Below are 25,884 nucleotides of genomic sequence, written 5' to 3' on the forward strand. Positions count from 1 at the left end.
TTTGACAGGCTCATACACTGCAAGCCTTGTTTCGGGCCCCTTACAAAGCACCGCTTTAGGAGGAAAACAAGATGTTCTTTGTAAATAAAAGTTCATGCATTTGAGTAATGAAGTCATTTTCCAGCGCTGGAGTGAAAGATATTCTTTTCCCAAGCCCTCTGGGTGAGGACTATTGGGAGGAAGAGGGTGGCCAGCCAGTCTCCAGGGAAGGTATGAGCACAAAGACTGCAGCAGCCTATCCCTAGAAAAGGAGAAAGCTGCCCAAGGAAGTGGGTGCCCTCTTCCCTGCCATCTGGGAGCATCCACCTCTGGCTCCAGCCCGAATCCCTTTCCCACCCACTTTCCTGCAAACCAGCGGGGCCACATAAAAGATCTGCATAAATATAGATAAGACATCCGGCACCTTAGCTAAATAAATAAGAGAAGTGAGGAAGCAATTACAAAAGCTGAATATTCATCTGGGGCACTTGGAGGGGCTCCAAACTGAGAGGGGAGGGGAGGACGCCAGGAAAGGCCCAGCCAGAGTGCCTGAAAGACCAGCTTGGAGGGGGAGGTCCTGGAAGAGAAGGTAAAAAGGGAGTGGTAAGAATGGGTGTGGGAAGGAAGCCAGGGCAGCGCAACCCTTAGTCCCCACCCGACCGCCGGGGACAGGAGGTGGCCTCCGCTCCCGGGCTCGTCCCAAACCCATCCGCCGCTCCATGCTGAGCTTTAGCTTCATCCATCTGTACATTCTTTAGCCAGTGTCTCTGGGGAGAGAGAGAGAAAGTGAGAGAGGGAAACAGAGGGGAGAGAGAAAGAAGAGAGAGGGAGGCAGGGAGGGAGGCCGGCTCTAGCTTACTCTCTCACTCTCCCTTTTTCTACTAAGTTGCTCCCGGGGCTGCCCTGAGTTCCCACATCTGGATACCGCAGACGCAGAGAAGGTACCATAAGCGAGGCACCACCGCATCACAGCGGGGACTGGCAAGGACTAAGAGTGGCCGAGCCCCTGGACGAGCCCTGTCGGATGTCAGCGGAGAGATGGCTTTGAGCTCAGCCTGGTGCGCAGTCCTGCCCCTGTGGCTCCTCTGCGGCGCCGCCTGCTCCCGCGCCGCGTCTGGGGACGGCAGCGCCTTCCCTTTTGACATCGAAGGGAGCTCAGCGTTCGGCCGACTAGACCCGCCTGAGACCAGCGAGCCCCGCGTGGCTCCCGGAAGCCTGCCGCCTGCTCCCAAGGTACAGTGCCCCTGCCGTTGTCACCCGACTGGGGCACCTGCGCCCCGCGCTGCGTGTGCCACACTCGTTGTTCCCCTCCCCCGCCTTCCCTTTTCCACCCGCCTTGAGAGTTTCACCTGGACGAGGTCAGTTCAGAAACTTGAAATAAAGAGTTTTACTTTGTACTTTGGATTTGGACTTTGTGAGTTGAGAGCGGAGACTTTGGAACACGTCCTTGTTCGAGCTGGCAAAAGGGCATGTGTCCTGAATACTCTGAGTCAGTAGGCTAGACTCTCACCTAGGGCCACAGCGGCACTTCTGTGACTTTCTGCCGTTTGTATGTTCCAGTAGAGGCATTTTTGTCAAGTCACACCTCATAATGTGCGTGCCCTGCCACTGGCTTCCTGCTCCTCCTCTCCGTGATATTAGGACAGTAGGAACAGCAGTGCGCAGCCAATCTTTCGGTCACAAATTAATCAGAAGGTCCTCAGCAACAGAGGAGGGTGAGGGGTGGGTGAGGGCACCAAAGAAGCTGTTAGGAAACTGCAGAGCAAATACCTTAAATAGACAGGGGCCATTATATTCCAGAAACAAGAGGTCATGATGAAAGTCAAGCCCCAAACCAAATGTAAAAATGATGAATATATGCTATTGATGATAGTCAAAGAGCTGTTGTTTGAATTCCTTGCAATAGCATTTACATTGAAAACATAACCAAAGTGTAGAAATTGGGTAAAGGAAGATGGATCCAGAGTAAGTGATTTAAAAGCTCCTTTAGCCAAGACAGACAATAGCATGTCCAGTGCGTGGGGGATGCTAAGTAGGAGGAAAATGAAGTCACCTAAGTTCATGGGAAAAGAAAGAGCAGTTGACCTAAGAAGACACACATACACACACCCTATAGCTATGGTTACAGCAACTGTAGAACCAAAGCTATTATGTGGATTGATGCCATTTCTAACAGCACTGAAGTCTGGATGCTACTAGTCCTACTAATTGTTAGTATAACTGTAGCTTTATTAATTACTACTGATAAGATATGCTGCGTGAAGATGGTCCTTCTCCAGGAGTGAGCTCTACCCACGCCCTAAAAGGAGGGGAGGATGGGTAGGGCCAGAGCATACTAACCCCTATTGTGATGTGAAATGTAATCCCCATGAGAAAGAGAGGCATGCCTTCTAGTCAACTTTGTACTCAGATTCGGAGAGAAGCCAGATCGGGAGACACTCCACACAGTGGGAAGGCTTCACTTCTCTACAGGCTTGGAATCAACCCCTCAGGAAGCATTATCTCCACCTGTTGCTTTGAGTGTGGAAAGTTCCAGGATGAAATGCTTGACTTAAGAGTAGGAATGCCAGACAGAATACAGGACACCCAATTAAATTTGAATTTCAGAAAAACAACAAATAGATTTTTAGTTATATCTCAAATATTTCATGAGATGTATTTATGCTAAAAAGATTTTTCATTGTTGATCTGAAATTCAGTTTATCTGGGCATTCTGTATTTTTACCTGCTAATTCTAAAAAGACAGGCACACATAACTTTTTGTAATTCTCCTCTCACAAAAAGTAAGAAAATCATTATTTTATTCTTAGGGAAACTTAAATTTATTGCTGAAACCCCAAACAATTTCTTATGCCCTCACATACCCAGTGAAATAATATGAAGTCAGCACATCAGAGTTTTAGATTGCAGGCTTTGCAGTCTGATGATCCCAAGCTCAAATTTTAGCTTCTGTGCTCCTTACCTTGAGCAAACTACAGATGCCCAACTTGCAGATAAAGAAACTGAGGCTTAGAGAAGTTACTGATGTCTACATCATACTTCATATACTAACTGTGATGAAATTAGATAAAATACATAGAGGGCTTAACACAGTGACTGACTGGAAATGCTTTATACATCCCAAGTGTTGTCTTTATTATTATTATGAGCAATACATGGATTATTGGACTGAAAGAGACCCTTATTTGGGAATATTTCTCAGAAGTTTATTTTTATGCTGCTATTTTACTTAATATTGCTTGTCTGTACCTTTTCAATCAAAAAGAATGTCCTGTAGTGAGTTAAATTTGTAACACTGTCAGAGACTAATAGGTTCAGAATGCCCATTGAGGTTTTTGGTTTAGGGAAACAGAAAGAAGCTATTAGTCATTCAAAGTATATGATGTAGAAAGGGTGGGATTGGGGTAATTATGTTCCCACTGCATAGTTTCACATAATGCCTCCAGTCAGCCTGTGGTCCCACAGCGATCCCAGTGCCCCACCAGTCGGGTTTCCCATGCTCTTTATAGCCAGGAAGGAGACCTGAAATCAAATACATTCTGGAGATTTAATAACATGGTACAGCCACTCTGATGAATTGGTTCAGGAGGCTGTATTTTCATCTATAGAAAGAGAACATGGGTTCATACAGAACATTATTCGTGGGAGGTTCGAGAAGTGGATGGAAGGATAGTCTAAAAATATTCATTTTATTTGAATTGGATATATACATGTGTGTATATATATGTGTATATAAATGGTTATTCCTCAATTTGCCTTCAAAGGGAAGGAAGAAAAATATTAACGCAAGCATGGAGCAGTGGAAGGTGCTAGGCTGGTGGTCTTTCTAAGGCTCCCCCATGCTCCTCCATAGCAGGACTGACATCCTCTCCACCCCTGAGCCCTCCACCCTCAGCACAGAGGTAGGCACACTGGTGCACAGTGTGAGTTGGAGAACATACGCACTAAATGTACATTGAGGAAAAGGATGGGATGTGCTGGCTGACCAAGAAGGAAGGCCCCTCCCTACCTTCTAAAATAAGCACAAGCTTCCCTCAGGATGCAGAGAATGTGAAAAGAGGAGCACCCATGGGTAACTCTGTGCTAGTTGGCAGGATTTCCTCACTATCTAGGTGAGGAAAACACTAGCTTTTTTTTTTTATATAAGCAGATAATTTACTGAGTCCATTATTCCTGAGTATTTGGTGACAACAATGATTTTCAGTAGGTAGGGGTGGGGAAAGGGGAAACTAGGTAGTGTCATAAAGTAGATTTAGTATCCTAATATTCCACATTTAAGAAAACAAAGTCTTAATTTTATTATACAAGTGAATAATAGGCACAATTGAAACTAGGCACAAATCTTCGTGGCCAATATGGAGACGCAGAAGAACAGGCGGGGATGCAGGGACAGAGAGAGTAACATCCCCAGAGGAGGGTATCCAAGTGTCCTTGGAAAGAGTGACATTCTTGTCTATCAGAAAGAAGCAGGAGTTAAACAAGGTCACAAACTCTAGGTTAGAGGTTGATTAAAAGAAACCATTAGTTGGGCATATTTCTCAGGACTTTATGGTGCTGTTTTACTTAATATCACCATTTGTCTATATTCTTTGTGGCTGGAAAGAAGCCACCCAGAGACTCAGTAGGAGAATGGGGACTCTGCTGGAGGGGCAAAGTGTGAAGTGGTGGAGTGCTACAGCACTGTTACTGCCTTTGGTAGGTTATTGAGAAAATAAGGGAAATAACTGACAATATTGAGCAAACTTCTCTGACAGGGGAAAACAGGAGTTTATCTCCTAATAAACCTAGTTTATCTCCTGGGTTTTGCTGCTGCTGCTGTTAGCTTCCCTCCAAGAAAATTGTGCCCCATGAACTGCATGTACAAGTATACCCTGCATGAGACAACCTGCTTGCTAAAGACAAGCACTATGAAGGAGACTCATTCTGATGTACTTTTCTTCTAGACTCCCTTCATGGTCTATTTGTGATGCTGTACTCCAACACATAGTTAGGTGCCTGGCCACTAAAGGACTGCAGTATGTTTATTAAAAGACAGCTTAGATCTCTTTCACTATCTGCTTTCCTTTTCCTTATCTTGCTCCTAGACTTTGAAAGAGGCTCTGTAGAATCACACTAAGACTTCCAGTCACTGGCCTGGGCCATCATTCTGTACCGTTCTTCAACAGTGTGGTTGGTAATTTGACACCCTCACATCCACCCTGACACGCAGTCATTATTTCATTCACTTATGTGTGTGTGCTCTGTCGGTCTGACTCTGTCTGACTCTCTGTGACCCCATGGACTGTAGCCCACCAGGCTCCTCTGTCCGTGGAATTTCCCAGGCAAGAATATTGGAATGGGTTGCTGTTTCCTACTCCAGAGGATCTTCCCATCCCAGGGATCAAACCTGCGTCTCTTGCATCTCCTGCATTTGGCAGGCAGATTCACTATCACTGTGCCACCTGGGAAGCCTATTTCATTCAATATCCTCCAAAGAGGAGGTTTTCAGTTCTGCCATGTAAACAGCAATAAAGCAAGGGCCAGGAGGAACACAAAAAAAAGCAGTCACATTCCAACCCTCAAGGAGTAAGCAATCTAGGATAGAAAGATATATATATAGCCACTATATAAAGCAGAATGAATTCATGTTCTGTAAGAATGACTATCACTAATGCCATGGGGGTAATATAGAAAAAGTACTACTCCTGGGGTAGGAGAGCAGAGCACAGCCACTCATCAAACACTGAAGAAGGCTCGTAGGAAACATTATTTTAGAAGAACTGGCATATAGTAACAACAACAACAATAATAATAATGGTAATACCGTGGCCTATAGATGACATTCATTGAGTATTTACCATGTGTCGGACACTGGCCTAAGCACTTGCCATGAGTTACTTCCTTTAACCCTCATAACAGTTCAATAGACTGGCATAGTCATCATCTCATTTTACAAACATGGAAACTGAGGCACAGAGCATTTGCCCAGGCATCCTACCTGGTAAGTGGCACAGCTAGGAAGGAGTTTATGAAAGTAATTCAACTTGCAAGAGTATCTGGGAAAGTGTGGCTAGGTAAATAGAACTATATGTGGAAATAATTTTTGTCAAAGTTTGGGAATAAAATGAAGGTATATAAAATACCATTCAAAGACCATTTATGCAGGGCTTCCCTGGTGGCTCTCAGATGCTAAAGAATCTGCTTGCAATACAGGAGACCTGGGTTCAATTCCTGGGTGGGAAAGATCCCCTGGAGAAGGAAATGGCAACCCACTCCAGTATTCTTGCCTGGAGAATTCCATGGACAGAGGAGTCTGGCGGGATACAGTCCATGGGGTCGCAAAGAGTCGGACATGACTGAGCAACTGACACCTGACCTGCTAGATGAATAGCACAAATTACATGGCCTATATTACAGAATTTATTATAAGATTGCTGAAAAACAGAGAATTCCATTTGCTGTGATCCTAAAGTTCTCAGATGTAACCAGAAGAAAAAATTTTAATTGTGGTAAAATATACACAAAATTTACTATTTTAACCATTTTTAAATGACATCAGGTACATTCACCATTCATCATCATCCATTGCCATCCATCATCATCACCACCATCCATCTCAAAGCTTTTTCATCTTCCCAACTGAAACTCAATACTGTATACATTAAACAATAATTCCCATTAGCCTTTTCCCCAGGCCCTGGCAGCCACCATTCTACTCTAGGTATCTCATATAAGTGGAATCTACTTGTCTTTTCTTATCTGCCTTACTGCACTCACTATAACGTGTTTAAGCTTCATCCATTTTGTAGCATGTGTCCAAATTTCATTCCTTTTTAAGGCTGAATGATATTCTATTCTATGTATATATCGCATTTTGTTTATCCATTTACCTGTTGGTGGACATTGAGTTGTTTCTACCTTTTGGCTGCTATGAAAAGTTTTGCTATGAACATTGGTCTACAATTATCCATTTGAGTTTCTTCTTTCAGTTCTTTTGGGTATATACCTAGAAATAGAATTGCTGATCCTATGGGACAGAGAAAGTTTTGAAGCTCAGATTTTTATAGAGGCCAAGCAAAAAACAACTGGGCAGTGAAAGGAACATGTCCTATGAGTGATGGGGCCCAAGAAACAGCAGAGGAAGCGTGCCTCTCCTGGGGGCACCCACCTCTGTGTTTAACGAGAAGATAGAATCTGGATTCTTCAGTGAAATTGCTGACTCAATTTTTTTAATGCCCTGAGGGAAGCACAGCTGATGGTCCAGTTCAGCCTGAAGACTGTTTATTTGCAGTCCTCTGCTTTACATTTGAAATTCACCTTTCATCAAAGGCGTAATGTGCGCATCTGGCCGGACAGATGTGGTAGGAATCTAGCTCCCCTGCTTTCTAGCTGTTTGACTTTTAGGCAGATTAGCTCAGAGGCTTGGTTTGTTTGGTTTAAAATGAGTACAAATGTATTTGCCTTATTTGTGAAATTTAAGTGAAATTATGTATAGAAGCTGCCTAATGCAACATTTGCCCTCATTCTCTCTTCTCTCCTTCCCTCCTCACCCTCTTCCTTCCACTATCTGTTTTTATCTACCTGCAAATTTATGTTTGTAGTATTTGCTTATTTTCATCTAAATTTTTATTTATTCTGTAAATTTGATTACTCTCAACTTTGGCTTACAAATTTGTTGATTATTCAACATTGGAGAAGGAAACTAGCTTAATTATTATAATCATTGTATCCCTAATGGTTCTTTAAACATAACCTTTCCCCAGGAATCTGAGTAGTTAAGAAAAATGAATGAGTTTTTCAAAATCTCGAAAAAGTTAAACAAAAAGAAAAAACGCAATAAATTTGATATGACAAGGACTATAACTTTTTTCCCCCATTAATAATTAAATCCTCAAATCTGACTTGTTATAATTTCCTTAAACATATAATGCCACAATACTCCTCTCCTTTAGGAATGGAGTTTTTCCTTGCTCAAAGTAACCAAATAATGATGGCCAGACATAATTCTGAGACATTTGATTGATCAGAAACCATTAAAATCAGATCATCAGCACATGCTCTGAGTTCCAAAACTTAGCATTTCCAAACAATCACGTGTTTTCTAAAGCAGGTAATCTGCTACTTGACTGAGATATAGTCATCACATAGAAGAATATTTAAGTATCTACTCCAGCATTTGCCAAAGAGCAGCATTCTTTTTTCAGCTGTTTTTTCTTTTTGCTCCTCGTGTGGTACAGTTAAATTCTGGGAAATGGTTTACTAAAGGGAAGTTTAACCACAGATGTTTGTAATTCCAACTTAAGTTTCCCATCAAAGTCTTAATGAAATTCAGCTGCCAGCAGTGCAGCTCTGAATCTGAGTCTTTTTATCCTGAGAAACTTGGGGAAAACAGCATTCCAAAGATGAATGGTAGTGGGAAAATGTCCATATTAAAGCCCAAATCCTGTACGTAAAGGAAAAAAAAATACACAAAGAAATAAATTCTTAAAAAAAAAAAAAAAAGAGAGGAGTGGTCATATTGAGTAACATGCAATATGGCCCTCTTTTCACTTCCAGGAATTTCTTAGTTTGTGTGTTGTGTTTTCTTGGAAGCTAGAGATTCTAGTGTTTACCTAAATGGAGTCAAGTATCAACGTTTATGACTCCATGGGAACCAATGAGTTGGAGAAATCCCATAACATTAAAAGCTGCATTAGCCCAAGTCTCTTGGAGACTAGAGCAGTGATCCGTGCTGCATTCTACAGCTAACAGGACTCTCGAGCACAGTGCAGACTCTGTATATTAATATTTATTTTGAAATTATGCCCTCCATTACAGGGAGTGGCATGGCTGCTTTAAAGGAGATCGGGATGTCTAGAGATCAAAGACGTCCTCACTTAAATTCACCGTGGACGTGACTGCTACGTGCTATGCTGTTGTCTATTTACAAAGTGAACTACAGCATGGCACCCTGCACTGAGCAGCTCTAAAAAGCTAAATGTGGGACCAAAGGATGCATTTTATAGACACCAGCAGAAGGCAAGACAACTGTCTAGCAAAGCTTTGAATTATGGGATGCCAGGGCTGTAGAACCATTTAGAATCACAAGAGCCAGAGCAAAATCAGGGTTTAAAATCATGGCTGGCTTCTTCTTCCATAGCAGAATTATTCTATAGTGCCTTTCAAGATTCACAGTCCCAGTGTGTATGCTACTCTTTGATAAACAGTGCTATAATCTGACAAGCTAAGTGTGCCCTAAGTGTAACCTCTCTTCCTGTTGGTATGCTATTAGTCTGGGAACAGCAGAGCGGTTCTGTCATCTGTGATTCTGTCAATCCTCAGGTCACAGGTGAGGTGCTAAGTGCCTGTTATTTGGAGGCTGAACTGAGTCTGAAAGCCTGGAGACCGGCCAGTGTTTCTTTGTGGTGCATGAATGATTGCCTCATTCTGTATTGTTCCCTTGGAATTATTGTCTGTTGTGACTAATGCCAGCAGACACCTTGAAATGCGACTTAAACCAGAGACAAGCCCTGAAGCCTCTACTGCAGCACAGAGTTCAGCACAGAGGAGACCTGTTTGAATGCCAGCCAGTGGGTGGTTATCCTGGATGTGTAACTCTATTGGACCTTGCAGTGGGAACTGTAAAATCAAAGGGATCACAGGATATTAGATCCGGAAGGGGAGTTTAGGGATTCAAACCCTCTCATTTTATAGGTAAGGAAGTTGAGTCTTAGAGGGGTTGAGGTGCTTCACTCAAGGACACAAAGCTCACAAGCAGCAGTGCCAGGAATCATGTCTTCTGACTTCCAGCCTTATTTTCTTTCAAATTGTTTCAAGGGACTTAATCATCTTTAGCTTTAGAACTGGGAATCATTAAGTGTTTTACATATGTGTGCTGTGCTTAGTTGCTCAGTCATGTCTGACTCTTTGCAACTCCATGGACTATAGCCCACCAAGTTCCTCTATGGGGATTTTCCAGTCAAGAATACTGGAGTGGGTTGCCATGCCCTCCTCCAAGTGATCTTCCTGACCCAGGGATCGAATCCAGGTCTCCCACTTTGCAGGTGAATTCTTTACCATTGAGCCCTGGTGGTAAAGAATCTGCCTGCCAATGCAGGAGACACAGGTTTGATCCCTGGGTCAGGAAGCCCCTGGAGAAGGAAATGGCGATCCCATATTCTTGTCTGGGAAATCCCATGAATAGAGGAGCCTGGAGGGCTATAGTCCATGGGGTCCCAAAAGAGTCAGATATGATTTAGTGACTAAACATCAACAGTAATATATATATGACTGCAGCCTTGAAATTAAAAGACCCTTACTCCTTGGAAGGAAAGTTATGACCAACCTAGATAGCATATTCAAAAGCAGAGACATTACTTTGCCAACAAAAGTCCGTCTAGTCAAGGCTATGGTTTTTCCTGTGGTCATGTATGGACATGAGAGTTGGACTGTGAAGAAGGCTGAGCATCGAAGAATTGATGCTTTTGAACTGTGGTGTTGGAGAAGACTCTTGAGAGTCCCTTGGACTGCAAGGAGATCCAACCAGTCCATCCTAAAGGAGATCAGCCCTGGGATTTCTTTGGAAGGAATGATGCTAAAGCTGAAACTCCAGTACTTTGGCCACCTCATGCAAAGAGTTGACTCATTGGAAAAGACCATGATGCTGGGAGGGATTGGGGGCAGGAGGAGAAGGGGACGACAGAGGATGAGATGGCTGGATGGCATCACTGACTCGATGGACGTGAGTCTCAGTGAACTCCGGGAGTTGGTGATGGACAGGGAGGCCTGGTGTGCTGCAATTCATGGGGTCACAGAGTCGGACACGACTCAGCGACTGAACTGAACTGAACTGATACATAGATAGATAGATAGATAAATAGATATAGATATCTTTAAGAAAAAAAAAAAAACTGATTACTTCTAATATACTATCCCTAGAGGAGGAAATGGCAACCCACTCCAGTATTTTTGCCTGAAGAATCCCATGGACAGAAGAGCCTAGCGGGCTATAGTCCATAGGGTTGCAAAGAATCAGTCATGACTAAGCAGGCATGCATGCAATATACTATCACTTCACTCTTCACTGTTTCTAGTTAACCTTAAGTTGAATTATCAATAGGAAAGTCTCCCAGAATTGAGTAGAGTGGGAAAAAGCACTGAACTGTGAGTCTGGAACTAACTATTCTGGTTCTTGGCCATGCCACTGACAATCATATCACCCTTATCAGTTCAAGGAACCTGAACAAGTCCCTTCATCTCCCAGGGTGACTCGAAAAGAATATAACAAAATTAACAAAGTCAAGGTTAATGCAACCAACAAAGTTCTATAATTGTCTAATAAATAGATCAAATTATAAACTGTTAAAGAGAAGCCAACTTAAGGAGCAGAATCACTCAGAGGACAGCTTCTGTCCTAGTTAGAACCCAAAGATGTAGAGGGAAACATGGGGTCCTGATCTGGTGAAGAGGGTGGATGGGAATGGTTTAACAGAGTCCTTGTTCCTGCTTCCTCAGAACCCCAGGGGCAGGACTGAGGATGGAATGCAGAACAGAGCACTGGCCCAGCCATGGACATGAGCCTTTCCAAGGTGACTCACCCAGGAGGTTCCCAGGCAGTATCCAGGACAGAGACCTAAGTGTACCCAATGAACATTTACAGTCTCCCACATCAGGGTTCCTGGATACTGCTGTCTGCCTCTCCAGACACTTCAGGGTGACTCTAAGCATTAAGCTCCACATGGAAAAACAGGAAGTATGACAATAGACAAGATGAGGGACATGGGGACTCGTGTCCATGTGTCTTCTAACACTTAAGTGACCTGTGACCGAGGGTCCAGAGAGGAGACTGTCTTTTCACTCTGCAAAAGGAAGGAAGAGCCAGTGAGAGATTACTGACTCATCATAAACATCAACTGAAATCACTGTATTATAATAGACACAGTATCGCTGCTCCCAACTGAGCCTTTATGATAAGGTAAAGAGGAAGCCTAATTTGATAGCCTTTTCTAGCCTGGGCAGAAATCAGAACTCAACATTTGAAAGCAAATTTTTTTTTTTTTCTAATTTTATTTTATTTTTAAACTTTACATAATTGTATTAGTTTTGCCAAATATTTTTTGAAAGGACCTTTCTGGAAATCAGAATCGTCAGTGTATCAGAATTGCCCAGGAGCGTGAATGACTATGGGGAGGAGGAGTTGACGTCATGGAGACACCAAGCATGGCCCAAGGGCAGCAGCGCCAGCAGCACATGGGCTGGTGTTGGGCATGCAGACTCCCAGGTCCCACTCAAGAATCAGAATCTGCATTTTCTACCAGATGCCCAGGTTGTTCACAGGCACATTAAAGGATGAGAACCACTAGTCTCAAAAGTGCAGCTGGGCTTAGACTTTAATGGACTTCAGGAAATTGAGAATCCAGAAAAGGAAGTGTTTTTGACGTAATTACAAAGAGGCCTAAAATATAAAACTAAATCATGGCTGCAAGAGTAGGAGAGCTTACAGGTTCCCCCCAGTACTAGTGCCTGACCTGGAAAGGTACACTTCAGAATAAAATTCAAGCTTCAAAGAAAACCGCTGCTTCGAACATCACTTCCTGAAAGCCTGGCGAGCACATAGTAGGTATTCCGGATGGGGATGTCAAGAAAGACATGAAATGAGAGGGAAGGTTTCTACTCTCTCCTACACTACTCTCCTCCCAGCACATGCAGCCTAGGAACAGGACCACTGGAGACTCTGTGTCCTTCAGAGGAAGGGAGTGGAGATGGGGAGAATTTACTCATGGAGTCTTCTTGAAAACAGGGTATTTCCAGACTCAAAATAGTGGGATTATAATGTTTCTTTTGCTAATAAGGGAGGCTTTCTATAGAGAGGATGATGTGACTTTGGGGAGGGAGGAGTATGGTCTCTGATATAAACTAGAAAGATACTGACAAGAGATTTGGAAGAGCTAGTTCCCCAAAATGAAAATTGCCAAGGCTAGTCCTCAAGCTAGTGCTTTTCTAGACGGGGCTGAGACTTGCAGGAAAGTGCTCCTGAGACAGAGCCTCTGTCTCTTCCTGCATCAGTGGAGTAGTCCCCACCCTCCTGGATGATTCCAGGTCTCTCTGATGCAGCCTCAGCCCTGAGAGGGCCCCTTGTTATTTTATAACAACCTTACAGGACAGCTGTCATTCTTTTAATGCCTAAGCACCTGCTTAGCACTTGCTGTGTCCTAGGCATTGTTTGAGACACTCTATTATTAGTTTTGCTTGTAGCATAATGAGGAAGGTACTACTATTAGCACTATTAGTCTACAGATGAGGAAACTGAGTCGTATAGAAGTTGAATAAAAAAATTGAGTTACTCATTCAAGGTTACAACGCAGGGAATCTGACTCCAAGCTTTTAATCTCTGTCTTGTAAATATCCTCTAACATCTGTTTCTAAATCTCAGAGTGTCTTACAGTTGCTCAGCTAACAATGGTCCCCGGTATCATCCAGGAATGCCAGAGTGGTCTTAGTAGCTGATGAGTTTATTTAAAGAACACTGAATTAGTGGTATGTTTATACTTTGACTTGTTTTTCAAGTTCCAGAGTAAACTCACTCTATCATCTCAGTAACAATGGGAGGTTCTTCTTTGGGCAGAAAAGCCTTAAAGATTGACATAATATCTGAATGTGTATGTATTTATTTATCTCCACCTAAGCTAAACATTAATCGCTTCAGTGGCATCCTGAGTTTACATTAGGAACCTATAACTTGAAAGAACTTGATAGAAAGCTAAAGAAAGAACTTGAACTGTAGTAAAGGCAGAGACTCAGGGGAAGTGATTAGACAAAGTATGTCCACTATAAGAAAACTGAGTGAAGGCTTAGAAACTGTTTATCTTTCAATTTTTTTTTTCTCTATAAATGACAGTATGGAAAGAAAGGGAGCTTAGAAACTGCAGGTTTCAAGTCAGACCTAAAAGACATATAGGCTGTTAACTTCTTTCCTAGGAATTTTCAAGCACTATATATTAATAAAATAACATGTCTGAAATAAGTGAGTTACTCACTCAGCTCAAAGTGGCTAAGAGCTGAGAGGAACCAGGCAAGGCATCAGTGATTCCATCTGGAACAAACCCAGGTAGCCTCTGCCCTCCTGAACTAGGACAGCTCTGCTAGCAGTCACTTGTGGGGTCTGTTGTTAACCTTGGAGAAAGGAAGGTGTTAGAGCAGTGCTTCCCCAGATCGTCAGGCCCAAGAATCTCTACTGCTTCTCCTGTTCCTCTAGTCTCTGGTTTGGAACTCTTTTGCTTACTGTAGTAGTTTGCTTGGGCTGCCATGATGTTATAGCACAGACTGGGAGATTTAAACGATAGAAATTTATTTTCTCACCTTTCTGGAGCCTAGCAGTCTGGAATCAAGTTGTCAGGATTGGTTTCTGGTGAGAGCTCTCTTCCTGACTTGTAAATGACCATCCTCTCTTTGAGTCCTCACATGGCCTTTATTCTGTGCACATGGAGAGAGAGAGAAAGAGAGAGAGTGAGATAAAAACATCAGTTCTATCAGATTAAGGACTTACCCTTCTGATCTCACTAAACCTTTATTACCTCTTTATATGCACTACATCCAAATACACTGATATCATGCACAGAACTTTAACATATGAATTGGATGGGGGTAGGGCAGGGAGCGGTACACATAATTGAGTCAATAACACCTACCAAGGGAAGTATGTTATGCAGTATCTCAGTTTTTAATGAGGCAAAGTAATTTATAACAGCAAAAGAGAGCTTCTGATAAAATAATGTGTTATCACTCTGTATTAACTTCAGCCAAAAGCAAAACAAACACAAAAATTTAGCGTTTCAGTTCAGTTGTATGTTTCTATGAGCATGTCACAATTAATTTTATTAGATATTTTGAAATATGAAGAGCAGTATATTCAGTCTTATATTGCCACTTTGTATTCCTTAGGTGTCCAGAGACACTTGATTGATCAGCATCAATGTTTTTGTTTTCTTATTTCCAAAGGGTACCTACTACCTCAGCAACTTGCTTTGTATGCTACAAGGATGCATAGAACACAGTCAAAGAGATAAAATAAGTAACTAATAGTGTACGACAACTAAATTGGTATGTTATCAAAACTCTTATTTAGGAGGGTTTAGAAGGAATATTCACTTCTAGTGGGAAGTTCATAGGTGACTTCATGGAATAGGTGACATTTAAGTTGAATCTTTAAGACTGAGGAAAATTCAAGCTGAGGGGATCAGATAAATAAAGATCAAAGACACAAGGTTCTTCTGAAAAGGGAGATAGTCCAAATTGGTGGGACTGGACAACAATGAGTCACTGAAAACTTCAAACCATAAAGAAGCTCAATGAGAATTCATCAACACTGATCTGGAAAAGGGCTATTGGACGGATAAGGCAGTAGGCAACAGGAAGCCTGGAACCAGAGTAACATGTATTGGTAATTGTCCAGGAGAAAGTAAGAAGGGTCTGGATTTAGATGGTGGCCATGGTCTACAACAGAGAAAACAGATGCTGATGTCATTGCAGAGATTTTATTAGATGACTTGCCATGTTTTGGAGAGCAAGGATGACAGAGGAGTCAGAGGTGCTACTGTAGAATTGTACTATATTATTGCAATACAATTGTAGAACTGTAAATACATCATAGGGAAAAATCTCTTTAGAGACCTTTTAACACAAGACCTACTAAATCAGTAGCTTTCAAACTGAGGCTTCATGAAAATGCCCTGCCTCAGGTACAACTTAGGGTGTGGGAGTGTGAGCAGCAAGAAGCAGGGACTCTGCTTCCTTTAACCAGTGTATCTTTTTAATCAGTTTCATAGGTGAATTCTATTTGAGATTTCCCTCATGTAGAAAGAGAAAAAGGGAATTCTTTGCTCTACAGTGTTTGAGAATCATGATACTGGGCGCTTCCAAGCTGATATTCTAAATCATGACGGATCTCCAAAATGTTGCCCAAAGTCTCATTCAAATTAGTGCTTCCTAGGCAGTGTCTCTGTGTTACACACACCTGCCTCAGAGTCACTGTGAACTGCTGATTGCAGAGCTTCCGGTGCTCCAAGCACCTCTGCTGCAGCTCCAAACACAAGCTAGAAATCTCTGAACAATTGGTGCTCTCCTGAGAGATATTTTTATGCTTCCTGTTCCTGTCAGAAGATATTTCTGGCCCTTTCCTAGGAAATTAGGAAATTCCACTTTTGTCTCAGTTATTACCTGGGAATGCTGAGCAAAACAGCAAATGAGTTTTGTAAAGTTTTGGAGAGTGGTATTGGGCAGAGCAGATGATGGTATCTTTCAGCCCTCATAGGAACAGTCAGATGTTTGCATGGTTCTTACTTTTCTAAACCAATTATTTCATCATTATTAACATCATCTTAACTTAAAATCTAACCACCCTTTATCACCTGCACTCTGACCTAAAAAGATAACTCTTGGTCTTACTTTCCCCTCCCTCAACACAGGATTACAACCATCTGTAGTCCTTCATCTCCAAAGGCCAAAATGCTTCCACTATGAATGCTATGTCTACTAAAAGGGAGAAAATAAATACTTTAAACTTTATCTTTTTTTATTTGAATAAAAAAGTGACACCTTAAGCTTTTCACAGTGTCATTAAAGCAAGCTGCCAGATATTTTATTTTGCCTTATGACATATGTTCAGAATACTGAGACAGAACTGATCTTCTGATAAATTAGGAAAGCTCCCTATATATCTCAACCCAAGTTTAAAGAGCACAACTTTCAAAAAGCTGCTGATATTGGACAAATGTTATTTATAAATGAAAAATAATGGAATTTCCAATGACTAACTTAATCAAAAAACAATGTTAATACTTAAAAGCTTCCATGATTTGCAAGATATATTCATATATATTTCCACCTTTATTCCTTGCAAACCAGGCAGGCTAGCTGTTATCAGTCTAATTTATATAAATATGTTAGTGTTAGGCTTCCCTGGTGGCTCAGACAAAAAAGAATCTGCCTGCAATGCCAGAGACTGGGGTTCCATCCCTCGGTCAGGAGGATCCCCTGAAGAAGGGAAGGGCTACCCACTCCAGTATTCTTGCCTGGGAAATCCCATGGACAGAAGCTACAGTCCATGGGTTACAAAGAGTTGGACATGACTGAGCTACTAACATGTTCACTTTCCAAAATGTGGACATGTTAAATAATTTGCTCAAAGTTTCATAGCATGGAACAAATATGAAACAGCAGGAAGGTTTACAGAATTCTAGATCATTAGGATGGGAAAAGCCTAAAAAGCATCATGCCACAAATACCATTGAAAGAGGAGGAAACTGGAGCCTGAAGCTAAGTCACTTCCTCAAGGTCCCACAGCAGGTTTCCAGAACTAGAACCACCTCAAGTTTCCTGACTTTTAGAGCAATCCTTTTGTCCTACTGAATCACAGCATGGGCACCATGCTGCTGCTGCAAAGTCGCTCAGTCGTGTCCGATTCTAGTGACCCCATGGATTGCAGCCTACCAGGCTCCTCCGTCCATGGGATTTTCTAGGCAAGATTTTCTAGGCAAAAGTACTGGAGTGGGGTGCCACCATAACCAAGGCAAATAATAGGGGTGAGAAACATCTGGTGATCTGTGTGTTGGGATATTAAACAAGTTGGATCAGACAAGAGTGTATCCATGTTCACTTTCTTGTTGTGACATATCACCATTGATGCCTTATTCCTAAATAATTTAACTACTAAGATATCAGAAATTCTCTTGGCTTTTGATCAGTATATTTATCCAAATTTTTAATTTAATTTATAACCACACTACTCGTAGCTTCTTTCCTTTCAATAATTTTTGCTTAGGCCCCATATGGCTACTGATCTCTTCAATTATGCTTTCAGCACCTATACTTAAAAAGAAAGCTTTCAAGTGCAGTAAGATTTCAGAATTTCCGGCTAGAGTTTTTCTGATGGTCATATAAAAATAAACAACACATCCTGGATCTCAAAAGGAGGAAAGAAAAAAGATCTACTTCAAAAATGAACAATGACCCTTTTGTTTTAAAACAATTGAAGAACTAAGTTTAAAAATTCCCAGACCACATTATGTCTGCCTTTCCTGCTGCACACAGTCATCATTCAGGTTTCCACATGACTTTAAGAAATTTCCCTCTCATCATGCAAAACAATTACAAGTTGAGAAATTAATGAAGAAAATTAAATGTGTGCTGGCACCAAAGTGGTCTCTTCTGGCAGTTGTACCCCACTGTGACTGTCCCAAACTGCTCTGTAACAGTTCTGAGTTTCAGCATCTCCATTTTTATCTGTGGAGCTTTTTCACTGCTGATCTCAAAGCCAAGTCACCCTACTCTTCTAACAGAAAGTTTCTCAAAGACAATCTACCAATTCCCAACAGAACTATAGTTAGTAAAATCCAGGGACTACCCCTGAAATCCAGCCTGCTAGGCTCCTCTGTCCATGGGATTTCCCAGGCAAGAATACTGGAGTGGGTATTTCCTTCTCCAGTGGATTTTCCCGACACAGGGATTAAACCTTCATCTCCTGCACTGGCAGGCGGATTCTTTACCACTGAACCACCAGAGAAGTACCCCCCACCTCCACACACAAAATCCAGGGATTGCCCCAGAAATAGCACTGCTTAGATGTGCCCCGAGTCTAATAGGGAATGAGAAATAAGAAAGACTTCAGGGGGTTAGGGCAGCCCCGACGTAGTCAGCAAAATAAAAAGGTCTCTGGGAGGCAGAACAGCTCTAACCTGCTGCGCACTCAACGGTTCACTTTCGAAACAGTGGGCACCATCATCCGTTGTTATCCTCCCGATCTTTGTTGTGGGGAAGATCCTCAGTATGGTGAAAGTAATACTGTATCTAGGAAAATATAAATATATTTGTAAGATCAAGTAATTATCTTTATGGGGGAATGATAATACTCTTTGTAAGGTGCTTAAAATCTCTGGGCTTTATTAAAGGGCTGGGCTCTTCCTACTCTCAAAGACTATCTGTGATTATTTTGGCAGGTGAAGTACATTTTTCCTGTGACCTGTGTTTTTGGGCCTGCAATATATCAAAATGTTCAGTGGAAATAAGCCTTTTGTTGTTTTCTTTTTGCAGAACATCTTTTTGTCTGCTCTCCCATTCAGTTGTTTTGAAAGCTAACGAGTGTTGTACCCTTGTTTAGATTTTAAGACATTGTATCTTCATCTCTGATTATCTAAACTGTTTTGATTTTCCTTTGATTACAGTCTCTCTTTTTTAAATCTGCTAACATAAATTCATCTAGAAAATGTGCTCTCTCCTCAAAGTCATGAGTCAGCATGGATTTCCTTGGAACTTAGCTCACATCATCTAAGAAATTTACAAACTTTTTAAAAGGAGAAAAAACTGAAATAGCAGTCAAAGCTTTAAATGAGGATAGAGTTTTGCTCTGTTTCAACTGTTCAGTGACTGGGCTATTGACAGTAGAGTAAAAAAACCCAAGTGCACAAGGTTCTTGCTTTAATTATTAATAGATTCTCAATCAATTAAATCAATCTTATAGCTACTGAGAGGGCCATACAACCAGGTATTTCTATTATCATGCTTTGGCTCATCTCACTTTTGCTTAAAATGCATTAGATAGCAGAATGAAAGAGGATAATATGAAAATATTCTCTTCTTATAGTTGAATGGCATTATCCCTATGCACAAATTTTGACTTGGAAATTATTGTCAGTTCCAAACTCCTAACTCCTAGCTACATAACAGTTCTTCATGGGATCCCGGTGACGACAAGGAATTAATGAGGCTTCTAGGCATACCTAACACTTAGTTCGGGGTTTAGGGCATGCCTCCCGTGTTATCTATGAAAACAGAAGGTGGTGTAGACAGAAAGTGGTATCTCCGTGTGGGTATACTGTAAGCCAGAAGGTTGCTGAAGATGTCACATGAGTTTAATTGCTAATATTAAACTAATCCTTCCAAAGAAAATCCCAGAAAGTGAAAAAAAAAAGTCATTCCATCTGGTGGCTTTTATTGAAGGTTACTGGGGGCTGGGAGGAAGGGAGCAGGGAGGATGCCTACTTGAAGCAATAAAACAATGAGAGGAATATGAGTACCAGCCTCTCTGCCTTATGGGAAGTGATTAAAAACCGTCTTGTGTTTTCCAGCCTTTTGGCTTCAGTGTTCTCTTTCAAGAAAACGCTGCACAGATGCTGCCTCCTCTGAAGGATCATTCTTGATCCACTACCCACCTCCAGGTTAAAAGTAAATTTCCCTTCCTCTTCACGCTCTCAGCATTTCTCTGTACTTCTCCTATATTATGACTCTTAGCACTTTCTACTGTATATTATAGTAAGCTACATATATACCTTAAATGCCCCAACTAACCTCCTGCAGGCCAGAAGTATCCATAATTCATCTTCTGGTTCCCCAAATTGCCTGGCCAAGTGCCTTCAGGATAATAGCTGCTCCAGAAAATAGTTCATGCTTTCCTTATTTGTGGAATACCTGCTTTGTGCCACACACTAAACTGGGCCCTGGGTAAACAGTGCTACATCAAAGAGAGACGCAGAGCGAGTAAATGACCATACCAAACACTGAAGCCAAAACGGTGCTGAGTTTTCTATTTGTGGCACATGTGCTTTCTGACATAATCCTGTCATATACTTCTGATGAACAAATCAGCATTCAGTGAACCATGGTGTCCTAGGCTGTTCATTCCAGGAGCTCTGTGCCACGGGCAAGAATGCCTTTTAAGCTAAAAGCTTTGTCTTTCCCACTGTATATGGAAAAATTGACTATGCACTTTCATGGAGAAGGTCTAGCTAAGAAATGTTTATATTGGAACAAGCCCCATCTCTAAATCTGGGCTTGTTGTTGAATGGTATTTTGTTTCCTTGGATCAGGGAAGGGGTCTGGAAACATCTGTAACTAAACGATCGCTTTAAAATCAGTACAATTTTCCCCGCCTTATATGACAGATAACAAAATTACTTTAAATCAAATACTCTCAGCCTTCCTCATCCATTTCCTTTCATAAATGTGTATTATTTTGCTGTCATTAAAACAGCAGTGCAGAGAACAGATCTACGGCACTTGAGGAATTGTCATCTCTACAGTCATTTTCTTTTCACTTTGTGTACTTTACCTTCACTTTTATAAACATGCTTTAACAGAATAACTATCTGGATCAAAACAGTAATTTGGGGACAAAATTTAAAAGCTACAAACAGATGATACCAGATTGTAAAGTGATTCTGAAACTACCCTTCAGAATTTTTACTAAAAATAAAATGTGCAGGTTATTTATGGTATTTATCAATGTAAAATGGAATGAAATAAAGATTTAAACTAAATAGTATTTTACCAAAATCATAAAATAAAATTTTAGAGGAGGGAAGTTAAGGAGAAAAACTGTGGGAAATAATCCCAAATAAGATGAAAAGAATGGAAATTCTATACCAACTTTGAATATCATTCATGTTCTAAAAATAATAGAACTTATGAACAGTTCATGATATTGTAGTTAACATTTTGTGAGTATAGATTTACAACTTGTTGGAAAAGTTTTTCTCTTGTTTTGTTTTTTAATTAGCTCCCCAAATTGAGGAGCTAAATGTTCAGGATGGTAACTCATTTGCCTTGCCTTCTGTAAGCAGTTAGTATTTGATATATTTGTTTATTTATGAGCTGTTTGAAAACAGCCCTGTCATCAGTCTCTGATAGACCACCACTCTGAAATACTTCATTTGTGGCCTAAAAGATTCCATCTCCTGAGCCTTCTAAGTGCTTGACACGTAGAGATGTAAAATGTTAGCTTAATGAATTCTACTGCTCCCATTCTGCAAATAAGAACCCTTGGGGTTAGATCACATTGTCATTTGCCTCGTAAAATTTGTCTTGTAAAATACAACAAAGGCAGCACGTAGGTTCAACTTACAATCCTAAGCTTTGAGCCACTCACAAACCCTCTGTGTGGGATCTAACCTCCTTCAGTGTTGAAGGACGAAGGTGTTGGTTTCATGGCCCAGTCAAAATGGGAATGATGGTATTTTATTAGTACAATTTACAGGTCATAGTTTTCCTGCTAGGTGGGGCCAGATGTGTGTCAAGCTGTCATACATTCTGCCTAACGAGACATCTGCTTCTGACTCATAAGGGGAAACACCTGCATATGTTACATGAAGGGGGCATCCTTTCCCAAGGCCCATTGTCAGATCCCTCAAATGAAGCAAGGGAGGTGTCAGGCATGCAGCTGGATGTCACATAACCAGCTTCTAACAAGAGTTGACTTCTTTAGTGAGTAATTACATTATTTGCTTCACAGTCTATTTCTATCTGCGCGAAATAGAAACTGTTAAAAATTGAAACACACCAGCTATAAATTATTATATTTCAATTACAAATAATTGCCATATGCCACATCTAGTAATGCAGAGGGCTGAGGGACAGTGTTTCCTATCTGAACTGAGCCACACACTCACCGCAAACCTGAGCGAGGTTTACAGTGTTCTCCTCCCTCACCTGCCCAACTGCTCCATCCCGTCTCACCCCACTCCCTCACCTGCACTCCTGGGGACCAGTATTCAGACCCTTTGATGATTGATAGCACTCAGTTCTGAAATTTAGGAGATGGTACTAACGGAATAACTTTAATGAGATTCTTCATAAATCTAATAACCATGAGCAAAGTTGATTCTTATCCCAGATATGCCTGGGAAAGGCAGAGATAGACCATGTGGGCCAGTTTGCAGCCGCAGATGAGGTATGAGCTTCAGCACAACCTTCGCTTTTTTTTTTTTCCCTTTGGCCATATCATGTGGCATGTGGGATCTTAGTTCTCCAACCAGTGACCTGGGCACTGGAAGGCACTGGACTGCCAGGAAGTCCCACAACCACTGGACTGCCAGGGAAGTCCCACAACCCTGCACAATTCTTAACATCACTTTCCTCATCATCATCAAAAAGAAGTGTGGTTTAGTGGAAGGCACACTAAAGGTGGCATTAACTTGCTCTATGTAACTGACTTTAGAGAAGTCCCTTATTTTTCTAGGTTGCAATTTTCCCAACTTTAAATGAGAGGTTAGATGAGGGAACCACTAACATCCTTGGCAGCTCTGGAATCCTGTGATTCTGTAATGCCAAGATACATTCACTACATATTCATTAAGCACCTGCTATGCAAGGCACTGAGGATACACTGAGAAAAATCCAGATTCTGTTCTCAGGGAGTTAAGTCTTCTGAGGAAGAAAGCCAGTGAACCAGGTGTCACTGCTGAGCTATGTCCCATAAAGACAGACTTAGAGCTTAATGAAGAGCTATCAGTTAAAACAGACAACGCTGGCACAGACACATCCAAAAGGAAGGCAGAAAACTAATAGCTATTGAACCCCTTCCATTGGACTTTAAATGCACAATATTAGTCGATCCTCACAACCACTCTGGGAGATAAAATGGTGATCATTTCCTTTTTTTTTTTTTCCCAGAAAAAAAAAAAAAAACAAAACCCTGAGACTTCATGTTAAATAAGCCAGGCAAGGTTAGTAAAACTGGAATTGGAATCAGATCTCATGCTTTCCACTGCTCCAGTTTGTCTCCAGGGGATTTAACTACAGTGAATTATGGCTTCTCTAAGGAACAGATTGTAGTACACCACATCAATACACATAGGAGATAAAACGGTGAGGTCTAGAATCTGGGGGTATCCTCAATGCAAACATATTTGGAGGAGAGATTCATTCAACAAATATTTACTGAGCTGAATCACTGCCAGATGCATGGTTGACAAATGGGGACTTGAACATGGATATACATGTGTGCACTTCTTAAAATGCCAAAGAGTAGATTTTCAACATATTCTGACAACTTGGGGTGCAAATTCTAAAGAAAAATTACCTACAGATATATGTTACAGGGGGAGTGGAGGATCTATTAGCTGTTGGAAGAATAAGGAGAAAAAAGAGAGAGAGAGAGCACATTTGAAAAGAAAATTGCCCTACCTACGAAATGCTCTGAATTTAACAACTAACTGACTGCAATTCATTGAGAAATCTATCAAAATTGATACTTGAAAGGGATCCTTCCTTTGAATATAATCTCTTATCTATGTGGATTCCTTGAAAATATGCTTTATAAACTGAACAGGGGAAATCTGTCACTTCTCCCAGATTGTTATAAATTATCAAAGAAGGGTCCAAATATGTGAAGTACAATCCATCTTTAGATGGTGCAGTTTCAGTCTCCAGATGGATAGAAGTCAATTCGCTACTTCTTTTCAGTCTATAACTGGCTATTCCAAAAATATGCTTTGTTAGAGACACTCATATCCATATACTTTTCTGACTGTGGTCCCTAATAGAACCACTTAAAAATCTGTTGTCACCCCAAATTAATATTTAGGATGATTACCACTTAAAAAAGACCTTTGCACTTCAACAAAGAATAGTTATTTTCCAAGAATGGATGAAATGTACATGAAATGTAAAACTGGGTTCAGGATGTTGGAGGAGATCACAGGTGTGGTTATGGTTTTGCCTGCTTTCAGAGGTAAGTCCCAACTAGAATAAATAGGCACCCTTAAAGTCCTCCATATTGCACAGGTAGCCTAGGACACATAGCTTTACTGACAGAATAAATTAATAAGTGTAAATCAAATTGTCATTTAAACATTTTAGAAGAATCTAAAAGTTGATGTATGTTTTAACTTAGACAGACATACAGACATGTGAAAGGCTTCCACATAAGATGAGGTAGTTATTAGCTGTATGGTAGAAAACAAAGGAAGAACAAATTAAGTAAGGAATGTTCTTCTGCTTATTTTTTTAACTGTGTGTGATAATGGTACATAAGATGAATAACAAGGAAGTTAATATACACAGGCAGCTGAATCTATTGTCATGACCACATTAGTCACTTCCTAGAGATGATATTTTAGAGACCTCACCAGGTCTAGACATGGAAATCCAATAGCCAGCCAATCTAAGTGGGACGTTTCATTTTTCTTCCTTCCTTTTGTTCTTTCTCTTCCTTTCTTTCTTTTTCATGAGCATTTGTATCCCCTACATGTATCTTAAGAAATAAAATATTGCCCATATATCTTCAATCTCACTCCTCTCCTTTACTCTTAAATTGCCTGATTTGGTAGGTTTCAATTTATTTCTTTTTTTTTTTTCCAATTTATTTCTTATACTTTTCTTTATATGCATGCATCCCTACACATTACATAACATAAAATTATTTTTCATGTTTTAAAATACAATATAAATATTATACTGTTTCTATTCTATGACTTGCCTTTTTCTTTAATATTTTTTAAAGACTCATTCATGACTGGAGGTTTTAATTTCTCAGATTTGTCAAATTGCTCTTCAAAGTTTTTAAATGACTTTTCCCTCTCTTCGTTCTTTCTTTACAAGTTCAAGTCCACTTTTTCAACTAACATATTTTCAGCATCTACTGGCTATTTGTTAATTACTCTAATATTAATAGATAATAAGGATACAAAGCTGAATAAGACACTATCCCTGTTCTCAAGGAGCTCATGGTGATTTCAGGGGGGCGGGGGTGGAGCATAAATTAAAACTTGCAATTGGGACTGCACTGGCAGTTCAGTGGTTAAGACTTTGCTGTCTTCCAATGCAGGGGGTACAGGTTTGACCCCTGGTCAGGGAGCTAAGATTCCACGTGCCTCATGGCCAAAAAACAGAAGCAATGTTGTAACAAATTCAATAAAGACTTTAAAAAAACTTGTAATAGCATGTTCCATGTGCTCTAATGAGGTGTGTACAGAGTGCCATGTGAACACAGAGGAGGAGCAACTGAGTCTGAAACTGAGGAAAGGATTCATAGGTGATAGAGATAAAAAAGGCACCCCAAGACCCTGTAGCACAGTACATGCAAAGTCAAGGTGATCAAGAGAATAGTATGCCGTGGGGTGGAAGAAATAAATAGTTAAATTAGAGCAGAGGGAGCTGAGGTTGAACATGAAGAGATCA

At 41.0% G+C, this 25,884-nt stretch overlaps 1 protein-coding gene across 4 annotated transcripts in view; it reads left to right on the plus strand.

Moving 5' to 3' along the window:
• The first annotated feature begins 419 nt into the window (after positions 1-419).
• Positions 420-25,884, plus strand: part of LAMA4 (laminin subunit alpha 4) — a 147,333-nt gene continuing 121,868 nt past the window's right edge. For 2 of the 4 annotated variants that reach the window (XM_070795945.1, XM_019967185.2), the window contains exon 1: positions 609-1,212. In XM_070795945.1, the coding sequence (XP_070652046.1) occupies positions 1,018-1,212 (195 nt within the window). In that variant the 5' untranslated portion in view covers positions 609-1,017. Of the gene's footprint in view, positions 569-608; positions 1,213-25,884 lie in introns of those variants that run through there. The other 2 variants (XM_019967183.2, XM_019967184.2) reach the window with 2 other exon arrangements.

The sequence above is a fragment of the Bos indicus genome, chromosome 9, assembly GCF_029378745.1.
Source record: "Bos indicus isolate NIAB-ARS_2022 breed Sahiwal x Tharparkar chromosome 9, NIAB-ARS_B.indTharparkar_mat_pri_1.0, whole genome shotgun sequence".
NCBI lineage: Eukaryota > Metazoa > Chordata > Mammalia > Artiodactyla > Bovidae > Bos > Bos indicus.